Source organism: Cyprinodon variegatus, unplaced genomic scaffold, assembly GCF_000732505.1.
Source record: "Cyprinodon variegatus isolate N-32 unplaced genomic scaffold, C_variegatus-1.0 Scaffold399, whole genome shotgun sequence".
In the NCBI taxonomy this organism is placed as follows: Eukaryota; Metazoa; Chordata; class Actinopteri; order Cyprinodontiformes; family Cyprinodontidae; genus Cyprinodon; species Cyprinodon variegatus.
The window spans coordinates 80,044-95,000 of NW_015150852.1; the positions used below are offsets into that span (position 1 = coordinate 80,044).

General features: G+C 38.0%; 1 protein-coding gene across 3 annotated transcripts in view; it reads left to right on the forward strand.

Annotated features, from left to right (window-relative positions):
- LOC107092902 (kalirin-like) overlaps positions 1-9,142 on the forward strand; it is an 84,715-nt gene extending 75,573 nt beyond the window's left edge. For all 3 annotated transcript variants that reach the window (XM_015387605.1, XM_015387606.1, XM_015387607.1), the window contains 10 exons: positions 1,286-1,313; positions 3,545-3,707; positions 3,810-3,931; positions 4,029-4,160; positions 4,261-4,422; positions 5,623-5,701; positions 5,786-5,837; positions 6,611-6,759; positions 6,886-7,024; positions 7,107-9,142. In XM_015387605.1, the coding sequence (XP_015243091.1) occupies positions 1,286-1,313; positions 3,545-3,707; positions 3,810-3,931; positions 4,029-4,160; positions 4,261-4,422; positions 5,623-5,701; positions 5,786-5,837; positions 6,611-6,759; positions 6,886-7,024; positions 7,107-7,664 (1,584 nt within the window). In that variant the 3' untranslated portion in view covers positions 7,665-9,142. The remainder of the gene's footprint in view (positions 1-1,285; positions 1,314-3,544; positions 3,708-3,809; positions 3,932-4,028; positions 4,161-4,260; positions 4,423-5,622; positions 5,702-5,785; positions 5,838-6,610; positions 6,760-6,885; positions 7,025-7,106) is intronic.
- The last annotated feature ends 5,815 nt before the right edge of the window (positions 9,143-14,957 follow it).

Genomic DNA, 14,957 nt, shown 5'->3' on the forward strand with positions numbered 1-14,957 from the left:
TTTGGTGAACGGCTCCAAATTTTCTTTAACGGAAGGTAGCCAGACTGATCTGCGAGTGAAACCTTGAAAGCTTGCGAGATCAGGATGGTCTCACGAGGCTAGTCTCTCCCCCTCTCTCATACCCTCTTTCCTGTCAGCCTACAGTGGAAAAAACGAGCCACTAGTGCCGTAAAAACTCAGCGCCAAGTCTGTTTGTGTCAGCTCAACACGCCCAGTGCTGTGGTTCTATTTAGACTGAAAAAGAACACAATCAGGATGGATGCTTGGAGTAATTACTCTTGTCATGATCAGCTGGACTTTGGTCTTTTGGGTGTAAGTGTATAACCTGACTCTGTACCTTTGAAGGGTCACACATGTTCAAGAGTTTGGGACTTCAGTGACCCCGAGCTGTTGCAGTGGGCTGGTTGACCAAAGTTACTAGTTTAATGTCTGAACTCATTCAGGGAGTCACATAGGAACCAAGAAGACCATTAAAAGTATCGCAGACCTCATCTATTTCAGGCAGAGTTAATGACTGGTTGATAAGAAAGAGACGGGGCTAAAACAACAGCAGCCATACAGTCTCATGGACAAAACCAACACTGACCAAAAGTGACAAAAGCTTTTTTAACAAGACTTTTTTCAAAAATTTATAGACTGATGGAAGGAACCTCTGTTCCATTACATCAAGAGTTTTCACCTGGATTTAATGTGAACACAGTGGAGGGCATCCAAAGAAGAATTTAATTTATTATCAAAGGAAAACCACATTAATGCAAACGTTAATAACTGTCTGGAAGAAGAGTTCTTAAATAGATCTGGGTTGTTAAAATAACTTATCCTATTGTCTAAAATGGTAAGATCTGTTTCAGTTCAAATTTTGTTTAAATGTTGATGTTCACATTTGTAAATTTCAGCCATAAGTAAAGCTCTTTTAAAACTTTCCTATTTAAACTCTATAATTACCCAACAAAACTGGATTCTCATTATGTTGTCCCTTAATCTAAATTGTTTTGAGTAACAGCAGAGCTAGAAAAAAAATGTATTTTGAGTTTCCATCTGTTGTGATTAAAGCATCAGGATGAGCTGAGTTAAACGCGGTAAAAATGACAAAGGTTTGTTAAAACATTTATGACTAAATCATGACTGAGACCTTATTGAGTTTTCAGATGTTAGTTCACTAAATGAATGGGACTTTAGTCAGTAAATCAATGTCATGGAGCACAAGTTTAAAAGCAAATGTCTTTTTTTTGTGGTTTAGAATTCGATGTTTGAAACCTAACCTGTATCTGTAATTGTTTTTCAGCTTCTCAACCCAAACTTCATACAGACAGGTGAGAAACAGATGCAATCACATGATCCAGTGCAGCTTTCCAGCCATTCATCTAGGATGAATTCTGAAAACTTTAACTCAGAGTTTATTAAGGTGTAAATAAACCCAATTTAAAAGCATAACCAGAGCCCTGATCAGTTTTAAAAACCTTCACTACAGTGGGAAATGCCAAGAGACATGTCCAAGTGTGGGGATGAACGAATGGTTAAGCGAAGGGGAATTCAATATAACAAAAAAATTGAATAAGTCTCTAAAGTAAAATGCTGCGCTGACTAATCAATTCAGTTTATTTCTATAGCACCAATTCACAACACGTCATCTTAAGAAACTTTATTGTTCACCAGATCATACAGTCAAATTGATTGAATGTTTTTTATGTAAAGAAAACCAGTTGATTGCATCGACTCTTTGACTCTTCAGCAATCCCTCACACTAAGCATGCTTGTAGCGACAGTGGAGAGGAAAAACTCTCAATTAGTCCCAATTAGATAAACTACATGAGAAAACATTAGTTCTGACACTCAACAGGCTGCTATTATTAGGGTATAACAGACTCACACATCACCAACAAGAATAATCCTAACACTTCCTTAATTTATGTAAAGTAGTAACCATATAACATTTCCCCACTTTCCTTGATGGTTCCTTGGCTGGTCCCCTACAATTCCTTTTTAAATTGATCTTTGTACTAAAATATTCTTTCTGTCATTATTTGTGAACATTAAGATCTAAAGAGCGTCATCTTAACGTCATCTTAATTCTGTAAAGGAGTGGAGTCGAAGTAAAAACATACTCTAGAGGGGGTCACTCCAGTGGCTGGAAGTTGGATGGGATTTTGCTGGGAGTTGCAGGGAAGTGGGCTGCCATTCGCCTGGCATTTTGAATGGCTGCTACTGTAGGGAATAGTATAACAATCAAATAAAAATAGGTGTGCAAAATNAGTGGAGAGGAAAAACTCCCTTTTAACAGGAAGAAACCTCCAGCAGAACCAGGCTCAGTGTGAGCGGCCATCTGCTGAGGCTGACTGGGGTTCAAGGAGACAGAAGCAGAGATACAAAAGCCAACTGTAAAAAGGTTGCCCATTTTATCAATGTTAAAATGCTATCAATCATTGGAGCATAATGTCTCAATCTAATCCAAATGTGTTAAAGTTCTCTCCGGTTCTTTACCTGAGAAGAGATCAAAATACACTTAATAATTTATATGTATTACATAAACATGAGACATGATTTTGACAGAAATTGTAATCTTACTCAGATCAGAGAATTTAGTTTGGTTACAGAAGGCAGCGCTCACCAACCAGGCTCACATCTCGTTAGTGTGGACCCAAATCATAGTTAAAGAAGCATTTTATACAAACTCCAGTCTGCCACATCAGTACATCATTACATCATACACGTTAGCAGATGAGGGGACATCCATGGCTCACGTCTTATCAAAATAAAACACTTTGTTCTCAGATCAATGATACTGCTTTCATTCCATTCCCAAACCATTGCCACACGCATAACAATGATGACCTTTTATCCGGACAGAGGAACCGTCTTAATTAGATAAACTACATCACAAAACATTATTTCTGACACTCGACAGGCTGCTATCATTAGGGTAAAACAGACTCACACACTTCCTTAATTTATGTAGAGTAGTAACCATATAAAATTTCCCCACTTTCCTTGATGGTTCCTTGGCTGGTCCCCTACAATTCCTTTTTAAATTGATCTTTGTGCTAAAATATTCTTTCTGTCATTATTTGTGAACATTAAGATCTAAAGAGCGTCATCTTAACGTCATCTTAATTTTGTAAAAGGGTGGAGTCTAAGGTTGCAGGGAAGTGGGCTGCCATTCGCCTGGCATTTTGAATGGCTGCTATAGTAGGGAATAGTATAACAATCAAATAAAAATAGGTGTGCAAAATATAATATTACTCTTGTAGTATATAGAAATTATCCAACTAGTACAAGAAAATTCTCAGACCTCAGATGAACAATCATGACAATCAAAATTAAAATCAAGTTTACTTTGCACTTACAAGGAATTTGACTTAGTGTCGATGGTGCAGACTAATCAGATATATGCTGCTTTAAATGGTTTACATTAACATTATTTTAGTGTGTACGGAATAAAAGTAGAATGCATGTCTCAGAGTGCCCAGTGAAAAGATACCATTAAAGGTCCAGAAATTCTGTACCTTTCTGGAGGAAAGAGCTGTGATGTATTTCCTGTGTTCAGTGGCTCCTGAATTCCTGGTCCCGCTATCGGATGTAGTTTGTGCATTTGGAGAGACGGTGGTCCTTTGCTGTAAAGTCTGCGGACGGCCCAAACCCTCTGTAACCGTGAAGGGCCCTGACCAAAACCTGGTGACCAGTAACAGCCGCTTCACCATTGATATCAGGTAAAAGTGATCACCGGTGAAATCAGAATGCCTCTTTATTTAGTTCTTTTCACGTCTTCCTCACGTCTGTTTTGGTTGTTCTTCTCTTCCTCTCCACTAAAGGGACACTGGTGACATCTTACTGAAGATCTGTAATGTGATGCCTCAAGATACAGGTATCTACACCTGTGTTGCTGTTAATGATCACGGCTCTGCTTCTTCGTCCGCCTCCATTAAAGTGCAAGGTGCCTCCTTTTTTCCCTTCTGTTAAACACTAACCACTTCCACAATCATAAAACATATTTAAAGGTGTATCTCTAATGCTGTTCTAATAAACTGAAGGTATCCCAGCGGCTCCAGGGAGGCCCCTGGCACAGGAGGTGAGCAGCACCACAGTGCTGGTCCACTGGCCCCCTCCCGCTTCATCCACTCATTGTGCCATCACCAGCTATTCAGTAGAGTACAGGCAGGAAGGTCTGTGGAAAATGCTAAATTGTTGATGATATTTAATATTCCAAACAGCCTTAACATTTCCTTCTCTTCACACTTCTTCGTTCTTCTCCGCCACCCGTAGACTCGTTCTTGTGGCAGCAGGCGGCCAGCTGCAGGGAGGAGTGTGTACAAATCGATAATCTTATTCCTGGAGGTCACTATCAATTCAGAGTTCGAGCATCCAACCGCTGGGGGGTTGGCCCACCATCCCAACCCTCAAATATGGTTACACTGGCCAGCTGCAGTAAGAACACACACTGACGCACACAGAGAGATGGAACAGACTAAAACTGCAACTTTTCATATCAGCCTGAAAAATTATTTGGATGGATGGATGGATGGATGGACGGACGGACGGACGGACGGACGGACGGACGGACGGACTGACTGACGGATTGATTTGCATAAAACTAGACTAAGGCATCCAAATCTTATGGTGGGATATAAACACTGACCTGATCATAGGTGACTAGGAAGGTTTACCGTGTATACTTTAGGTGACGGCAACAACACCTCTTTAACACCATGATATCAGTACACTAGGCTTCACTGCCATAAAAACTGATTCCAAATCCACATTTCCCCCCAAAATAGCACCACACTGCAGTCAACCTACAGTACATCAGGTGGATGCCAGGCACCTGGGGGGCTCACTCCATCAGCTGCTCATTGAGCCAGTGTTCTGGTCTGACAGATCTGTGCATATACTGCTTTATTACTTACATATTCCTGCATATGCACCAGAATCAGGCAAAAGGCTATTTTTCATCTGTTGTCCCTGGAAAGATCTTAAAATTATATACCTAAAAATACAACAGTAAGAATTTCTACTGTAAATAATAGAAGTATAAAAAGAAGGTATAACTCCTCAAAACTTGTTTAAAAATACAGAATTAATGTTTGCTAGACTAGATTAAAAAAATTATCTATCTATCTATCTATCTATCTATCTATGGAAGACATTCAACTAATGCTGACATAACTTGTGTGTTAATATATGTTACATATATAACCTTTCCAATCGCATTTAGCTTATTCACAGCCTACACTCAATTTGCTTGTTAACAAAAGAAATATTCTCTCCCAACACGCTTGTTACTGGTTCCGTGGAAACTGAGTTAAAACAATAATGCTTCCATTGAATCCTTAAACTAAATACAAGTTTTGATTTAGCGGTGAGACAGGAGACTAAACCACCATTAGCTCAATAGTTCCTTTAGGTCTTTAAATTAGACTCTCAAAACACTATCTGAAGAATGTGATGCCATTTCATTCGCAGCATCTTTTTTTAAAGTAATACAAATTTAAATCGAATAGGCAGACTTTTCATTAGAAATGTCCACACAAAAAGGCTTAATATCATGTTTTCCACACCAAATTGCCTCCAAATGTCTTGAACTTCTGACCTTAGACCCTCTCGTTCTCCTGCTTCCTCTCTGCTCAGATTCTGGTTGTGATGGAACAGGGATTCAGTGGAAAGAAAATTTTGAATCAGCCTTCACAGAAATCAACGAGATTGGAAGGTAAAACTTGTTTTAATTCACCAGAGAACTAAAAACAGGAACAATAATTTTAATTGTTGATCTCTATCTCTGTTCTTTGATAAGGGGGCGCTTTTCAGTTGTGAGAAAATGTTTCAGCAAACCAGCAAAGAAAGAGGTAGGACATGGCGTCACATTGTGAAGTTTCTATTATATCCTACAGCCCAGGGTTGCAGTTTTATATTTGAGTTTTCATGTCAACTATATTTGATGATCTTTATATCTTTTACAGTAAACTGTTAAAATTCCTGGCTTTGTGATCTTTCTTTAAAAACTTCTGCTCCATTACATAAACTTGAGAAAGTTTCTGCAAGAATTTCCATGAGTTTCAAAAAGCGAGCTTACATTAAAGCACTTTTTTCAGTTATTCCATTTAGAGTATCACCTGCATGTGCCAGAGCTGTTTGTTTTAACAAAAGCCAAACATGTGATCCTCATGGCCTGATTTACTTGATCAAATCAAGACTGGTTTCTCTCCAGTGCACAACTTAGAGCCTCATGGGCCAAAGCATCCATGGAGCTTTGGGCTGCCCAACTGGTTCCCATAACTCCAGCATATTCTCTGTCTGCACATATTGTCCTTATGTGCCCATGTCATGCCCACCATGATGCTGCAAGAGACAAGGCCACCCCTACAATTTCAGACTTTGCTTGATCTTTATATATATATATATATATATATATATATATATATATATATATATATATATATATATATATATATATATATATATATGCTTTATTTTTCCTATTGTGATACTTTTAGTATACTGTGTTGAGATTCAATAATTTTTCACTGACATTTACTAAGTAGCTTCACATGATGTTAGTTTTTTTGCCTACATCTTTAAAATAAAGAAATATTTGTTGTTGCTTTTTTTTCGTGTACAGGTTGCAGTGAAGTTTGTGAATAAGAAGATGCAGAAGAAGGAACAGGTTGCACACGAGGCAGACATTCTCCGGCATGTACAGAGCCACCAAGTGGTGGTCCTGCTCGACACCTACGAGTCCTCTTCCTCTCTGATGCTGGTCCTGGAACTGTGAGTCTTACGGCACCAAATGGGCATAATTAAAGCTGAGTTTTATTGTTACAGTGCCACTGCTGTTTTCCTGGTTAAGACATGTTTACTCAAATGGCATCTCTGTCGAATCGTTGTTTGTTGAAGGCTGGAAGATGGCCGTTTGCTTGACTACCTGGTCGCCCATGATGAGCTGATGGAAGAGAAAGTGGCGTTTTTTATCAGAGAGACTTTGGAGGCTCTACAGCATCTCCATACTTGCAGGGTCGCACATCTGGATCTTAAGGTGATGAAAAGGAAAACATAAAAAATATGCTTTTTTTTGTTGACTGGTTGAGTTGTATTGATTTTTTTCTTTCCCTTTGCAGCCAGAGAACATCATGGTGGATCTTAGAGCTCCAACTCCGTCCGTTAAGCTCATTGACCTTGGCGACGCTGTCCAGCTCACTGCTAACCGCCAATATGTCCACCTCTTACTTGGAAACCCTGAATTCGCCGCCCCAGAACTCATCCGAGGAACGCCGGTCTCTGTTGCGACAGACTTGTGGAGCATGGGCGTCCTGGCCTACGTCATGCTCAGCGGCGTATCGCCCTTTCTGGATGAATCACCAGAGGAAACTTGTGTAAACATTTGCCGCCTGGACTTCTGTTTCCCGGATGAATACTTCCGCCATGTGAGTCAGGCAGCCAGGGATTTTGTGTTGTCAGTGCTGCAGGAGGATCCCAGGAAGAGGCCTAGTGCCACTTCATGTTTACAGCACCCATGGGTGGGACGTGGGGGTGCTCAAGGAGGCGAGTACTCCAAGACGCCCCTGGACAGGTCAAGGCTGGCCACATTTATTGACCGAAGAAGACAGCTGCATGACGTTCGTCCTGTCACCAACATCAAAGGTTTGGTGAGCAGCAGTATGGGAAACACACTGTGATGGAGAAAGCGGTAAACATTCTGTCCATCTGTGAGCGCCATCGCTAAAACTTCTTCACCATCTACTGTCTGATGAACGCACGAGTGGAAAAGGTTCCTGTTTGTTCCAACATTAAACGTCTTGGTTCTGTATGAGTCACTATTTGAAAAATAATAGTGTCTTCATTTTCATTTCCTAAACAACACTCCTTTCAAAGAAATCCTCTCAGCCATGTGGAGAGACACACAGAAACATTCTCTCCAAATCTTTTAAATCCTTATCCTGCTCCAAAATACACTTGTTTCTTTTTAATGCTCTAAAAGTACAGGCCATCTACTTCTTATTTTCAAAAAGGTATTAACGATACCTTGAATGCTAAGAAGAAACAAAGGCCTTTGAAGGACAGTCGACCCACAGCATCACAGGTCCTCCACCATACCATAAGATGGATCTTTAAGATGATCAGTGAGGACCTCCATATCTTTATCTAAATTCATTATGTGGGTCAAACACAGAGACTATTTCTGATGTGAATGTTTTCCTTCATGTAGTAAAGCAGCTTATTTATTTAGAATTTGGAACTTAAAGCAAAAGTTGGACAATTCTAGACATTATTGGTTTGTAGGACCGGATCATCAGAACGCCAAAAGGACTGCTGCTCACAGGAGGCACCTAGTTTTACAGCAAACTCACTCTGAATATATTTGAAAGGAAATGGGTTGGAGCAGAGTTTTTCATCCACTCTACCGATATAAAAGGATACCAACAGAAACCAGTGTCATTATGACTCATTAGTTCTGGAAACTGGTATGACTTTATTAGACGTGTTTGTTTAGGATTTATTAAGTAGGTAGGAAAAGAGGCAGACGGCCGTGCCTTACATGAGCTGTGGTTCTTTAATATAGTAAAGTGGATGAAGCTGTAAAAGGAAACAAAATACCCGACCATAAAACGCACCGTGATTCTCTTTAACTGACCTTTAAAGGGTAGCAGGAATATTTGTGTACGGAGAAGATCTATGGAGAAGGAACCATGTCCCTTTTTTTCAGTTGGATGGTACAAGCGCAATGACACTGGACTCTTTGTGACTCTTTGTGACTTTCTATTTTCAGTGTTAAGGACTCAAGAACATGTTTTCACAAACTGACCAATGTAACATACATATTTATTTTGTTATGATGATTTGATCTTGAATACAAAACAGTTCCAGCAGAAAAATATGTGTATCAGTAGAAGATGTTGTCCACTGTATGGTAAAAAACTACACACAGCTACAGGTTGCAGACTGTTAGATTAATGTCAGATTGTTTTTGTAGTCCTGGTTCTGTAGGACTGTACGTCCAAGTGTAACCAAGAATGTAAAGATCTTGTTTTGTTTGACGCTGTAGAGATGAGAAAAAGTTCACTTCTTTTTCCACTGGCCGGACTGTAAAGCAGCAGATTTCAGGCCCTGAACGGCTGGAAGTTACACAGAGAGGACCTGTGGATCGAATTCAAGGGGAAAAAAAGGCGTCACCTCAGTTCATTAAACTGTTTACAAAGATTTTTGGGTAGAATCGAGGCGTGTAGTTTACAGAGCAGCAGAACTATCAGGGATCATCTACATGTAAAATCACCTGGGATAGGTTGGAAATCAGGTTATAAATACGTCTGTTTCAGGAAATGAAAACTTCAATATTTCAGTAATCAGGTAGAAAAAACATCACACCCATTTGGTTGTACATTTCCAGCTTCTACCAGTCACTGTGGCAAACAGCCTGCCTGTATTTGTGCTGATGTCTCTATTTGACTAATCTCTGGGGCAGATGTTTGCTTCTCTGTTGCAAATGAATAATGAATGTATTTCTTAGAGAATGTGTTCAGTAAGTATTGTGTTTTCATTGGGCCACTTTCTCTACATCACCTGTACCTTAGTGAGCATTCAGTGTGCTGCAGTAGAAAGCCTTGATTTTTTTTTTTTTATGCAGTTATACAATGATAGTTTAAGCATAAATCATCCACTGAGATAAATAAATAAGATCTGTTTGGATTCAAGACTGGTGGATTTCAGCCAAATCTGTTCAGTTACTCATAGAGTAGACAATCTACCGTACCCACACTTCATCACTTTCATTCAAAAACAGCAGATTTGATCATTTGGTTGTAAACCTTCAAACTATTATCTACTCTTTATTATCCAAACTAATGAATTCGAAAGAGGGAGAAAAGTGAAATCAGTTAAAAGAAAAGACCCCTCTGTCACTCTTTACAATGCATGAAGCATCTTGGCTTTTTAGGAAGAGTATTAATGACATAAATAAAACTATTAATTGGAATAAATACATCAGTATAATTTGTCTAAAATCTATTTACAGGACAAAATGTTTGTTTTAATATAGATTTAAATGACATTCTGTGTGTATTATCAGATTAAGACCTATTTAAAACCAGTCAAAAAGAATTACACTTCCTTTATTGTAAGGTAAACATGAGGAAAACCAGTGAGTAGCTTGATGAATTATATTCATTATGGATCAAGCTAAGATGATTGAATAAAGTGACGATAAGATTCACTCATTCTAATATGAGACATGTTTATTTTATTTAAAACGTTAAGCTAAAAAAAAAGGTTTTATGAAGTGGAAAATTAGATGTTTAACAGCTTCTCACCTCAGAAAAGCAGAGTCGGATAAGGAACAAATAAACCTTCTTTTCTTTCCAGAACCACTGAGTTTCAGAAACGGACTTATCTGCTCCAACTTCTGCGTAGATCTCACTGAAAGAGAAAAGCAATGCCGGTTTCTCAAGGAATTCCTTTAGTTATCCCAGTGAGTTCCCAGACTGGATTTAAAACCAGATGATGTCAAATTGTTTCTCCAGCCTTAAGAAAACAATAAAAACAAACGGTTAAAGCTCTCCCTTATAAAATCCATAACATATGAAGTTGGGGACATTAGCATACGTCACACAGACCTGAGGAATTACTTTGTTTTTGTTCATCTCTGTGAGGTGGGCTGTGCTAATACCTCCTGCTACACAAAGGATTCTGGGAAACTGTATAGTCCGACCAATGCAGCAGAATGATAGAAGGTCCCTGTGCAACATGAACCAACCTTAGGAAGCATCCTGTTTCCTCTTCCTACCTCCTTCCCTATTGCCTTCACTATTCAGACAGCTCTGATCATGGCAAAATAAAAAGAGTTCTTAGCAACAGAAGAACACAATAATCAATATTTAAAACTCTCACTCAAGGGCAATTTTTAATGAATTTTAAGAACATTCATACTGTAAGATCTATAGACCAACATTAATAGAAATCCTCTTTAAAGCATGAAAATTGTATTATAGATTCAGAGTTAGAGTGAAGATTATTGTTTTTATACAAGCAAGAACGTGTTCCACCAAAGACAGTTTTCCATGTATTTTTACTTATTAAGATCTCAGCACATTATTAATCATTTAAACGTTTATCAATATCTGGTGGAAACATCTTTTTATGTATTAATGGGATCCATTTTTTTTTTCATTATTATTTTATGTCCTGCCTTGTTGTTTCTGCCCAATTAAGTATTCCAGAGAGCAAATATATAAGTTAAAGTTTAAACCAGCTCACAAAGAACAGAAAGAGGCTTTTGAAAGGCCTCAGAGACAACAGTAAAAATCTTGTCACGTTTAAGTTTTCAGTCACCGGGTCATGGCAGCCGAGGTCCATCCTCCTGAGCACAGTCGAAGTTAGATGCAAATTAATGACCAACCCGTTGTCCATCTGGGTTGTTGGTGTCACATCTAAATTATGATGCTCACAGGTTTAGACTGACAACAAGTGTGCACAACAAGCACAGTGGATGTAACAGAGCTAAAGTGGAAAAGTTTTTTTTTACATAAATAAGTAAACCAAAAAAAACAAAAGATTTCTATAAAAGCACAAAATTCCCAAGACTTTAAAGTAGGAACATTTTTTTATTATTATTTAAGTCCTCACTGACAAATACAAAAAAAGCAACAATCACTTCCTGTGTCACATAAGGCCAAGTAAATTTTAGGTTTATTTATTAACTTAATTGCTGCGATTCAGTATTTTCTATGAGAGTTTGCTTCTAGTTCATTTCACTAGGTTCCCTGTTAAGATTGTAAATGTCAAATGAACTATAGGAGAAAAATCAGGTTTACTCCACAAGTTAATGCAACTGTCCTAATATAAGCATGAACCAATATGAGGGGGGAAATGTGTTTCTCTTTAAATAACCAGCCTATTCTGAGGAGATTAAAAGGCTTTAAACTCTGCTAATCAGGGAACTCATTGAGTAACTGAGATTGCATGCCAGGTCACAGAACTCTGTCATTTTAAAATTGTCAAAGAACCACAGAGACCATCTCAGGAGTTGTTTGCATGTAGACTTTCCTCAGCTGCCACGGTTAGTACTGAACAAACTAAAAGATTAAGTTTCACTCATCATCCTGGACCGAGCTGTTTCCCGTGGACCTTCCAAGCCTTTTTATGAACCTAGTGACACTAACATCTACTCTATGTGACTGTGATTGTTAGATAAACAGAGCTGAATTCAACCACATTAGATAATCAGACTCTGAACTATAGGCCATGTTTTTCCACTCACTTATGCTTTCATGGTGATGAGAATATCCATGATGTGAAGCTTAATATTTATGAAACAAAACTAACATTTCAACTGAAGACTATACATAAATGTTATCTTTAAATCAAGCCAAGATAAGCCACATGCAGCAAAATCTATCTGGTCCATCTTCCTCTTTTAAACAAAACAAAACAAAAGAGCTAACATAACAAAATCCTTAATCATAAAAAGGTGCATTTAGCACCCAATAAAAGAGTGGAATGTTGTCTTATCAGCAGGTTGCCTTGAAAACTTGAATGGCGCTAAAGTTGGGTAGAAAAGCGAAATAGTGAAATGGAAAAAAATTTGCTTGATTCCCTTGAAATGACTGAAAATATTGGAGTTCTGGTTCTGGTAGAGTTCTGCAACATGCAGTTGTTGATCTGCTCTAAAAGAACTCACACCATTCCTTCTTGCATCTTAGCACTCAGGATCTTAATGAGCTAAAATCTTTAAATGAAAGTAGTTCACATTTTTCATTCTTATTTGTGTAAATAATATGATATCCTAGTTCCTGCTTCTAGCTTCTTTTTCAATTTTTTTCATTAATGGATCTTAGAAAAGCAGTTTAACAAACTTTAGTTCATCCTTTTTTTTTTTTTTTTTTTTTTTTTTTTTTTTTTTTTTTAGCAAAATGACTCCCGATTAATCCAGGGTGATGAATCCACCATCCCACAATGCACCTCTTAAGCCATGCAGGACTGTGCTGGCTAAATTTTGTTAGAGGCTGTGTTCATACTAGAGAAAAATGCTGATGCTTCATGCGGCTGTGCGACTCAGCAAACTTCTGTACAGGATCCAACAACCTGCTGGTTTGTTATTCTTTACCAATAAAGCAACCTGCTGGTTTGTTATTCTTTACCAATAAAGCAACCTGCTTGTTTGTATATATTTATATGTGTCCTCTGCTGTGTTAACTGGCGCTTCAAGAAGATGTCTATTCTTTTCCACAAGGTGGCACTATAACTCTTCACATCCATGGATTCAAATCAAGAAATAAAAAAAAACTAATTTCATCTACCAATCAAGATGATTTGTTTCACACCAAATTTGTTTTGCCATATTTCAGATTCCCACTGAAAGCCGAGGTAAATTAAGTTCAAGGTAATTTGCATCATGGTCTTTTTAAAAGGTAGGTTTCTTGGTCATAGGTTATTTTATCCAACATTGCTTCATGCCATCTAGTTTCCCTTCAAAAATGTTTTTCTAATTCATCCAGAAATGTTTGTCCTTCCTGCAAACTTGGAGCATAAATATTTAACAGTAATCTTCTGAGAGCAAAGATGACTACATGAAATTACAAAATGACATTTATTTAACATAAACTTCAGACAACACTAAATATTTTTACTTTATCTCATCAAAGTGCACTAACCATTATTAAAATGGTGGAAGATGGGAAAAGCATAGAATGGTTCAGATATGGTTCTAGTTGAACAAACAGGACAGAGTAACAGGAATGGGAAGAATGATGTCGGTTTTCAGATTTTTGATTTACAGTTTTTACGGTCTAAAAAACAGGTTAATTAAAAAGTTTTAAACTGCCCAGTTCAGCTTGTTCCTGAGTTCCAACAATCCCAACATCAAACAGTTTTACAATGAGAGCAACAAATCTTAAAGGATAAACAAAAGCAATTCACCTTTCAGTTTAAAATATTTTATTTTCTCACAAATCCCATTGAGCTGAAACAGCCTGTTCTAAAAGAAATCCCTATAAAAGCAGTGTTAAGAAAAATACAAGGGGTAAAAATAAGCCCATAAATCGCTGTGCGTTCTTTCACATTTTCTCTGAGTCTTGGAACTGTTTGAGAATGTATTGGATGTACAGTAGCAGTCCATGTTTGTGGTTGATGTTTGGAAAGCGCTTCATATTTCCCAAAAAGAGACATTTAGGTCAAACTGCCAAACATTTTTTATAGAAGTTTAAAAATTTAAACAGGAAAAAAGGCCGAACTAAGTTTGGTTGTAATCATGGACCCCACCAGCTGCTTTAACTGCTCCCCAAAAACACAAAGTGGTTTCTCACATACTAAAATTTCATCTCCATTAATCTCTAATGGCTTAATTCTATAGCAGCATCTTATCAGTGTTTGATCATTAATTTTAAACTCTTCTGCCTGGAGCAACACATCAGGTGGTGCCTGGACATTTACCTGACAATTTCTTTGTTTCTGTAAAATAAAACAAAGAATACATGGATTCACCATGCCTATGGCGACAATGGGTAGGGTCCCATCCTTTTAGGAACCTGCTGCAGCATGGCAAAGAAAACAAAACCAATTACAATGCCCTCCTTTTTTATAGTTTTTAAGTGTGATATGTGATTATTATGAACTAAGTGCATTAAAGGTTTTCAAGGAGGAACAGTTTGAAACTGGCAATAAAAGTGGGCTCATCTTAATGTGAAGTGTCAAACCATCCATCCATTGTCTATTGCTTGTTTATCATTGCCATGGGTGAATATCTGAAACAGTCTTTGGGGAAAAGGCGAGATACACCCTACACACTCAATACAACCCTGCACATACACCTAAAGGCAATTAGGGCGATCAGTTAACCTAAAACATATGTTTTTGGACTGGAGTACCCAGGGAGAGCTATACGAATTCACAGGGAGAACATGCAAACTCCATGCAGAAATATCCCATGTCAGGAATCTAACCAAGAACCTTCTTGCTGCAAGTCTGCATTGCTCCACCAT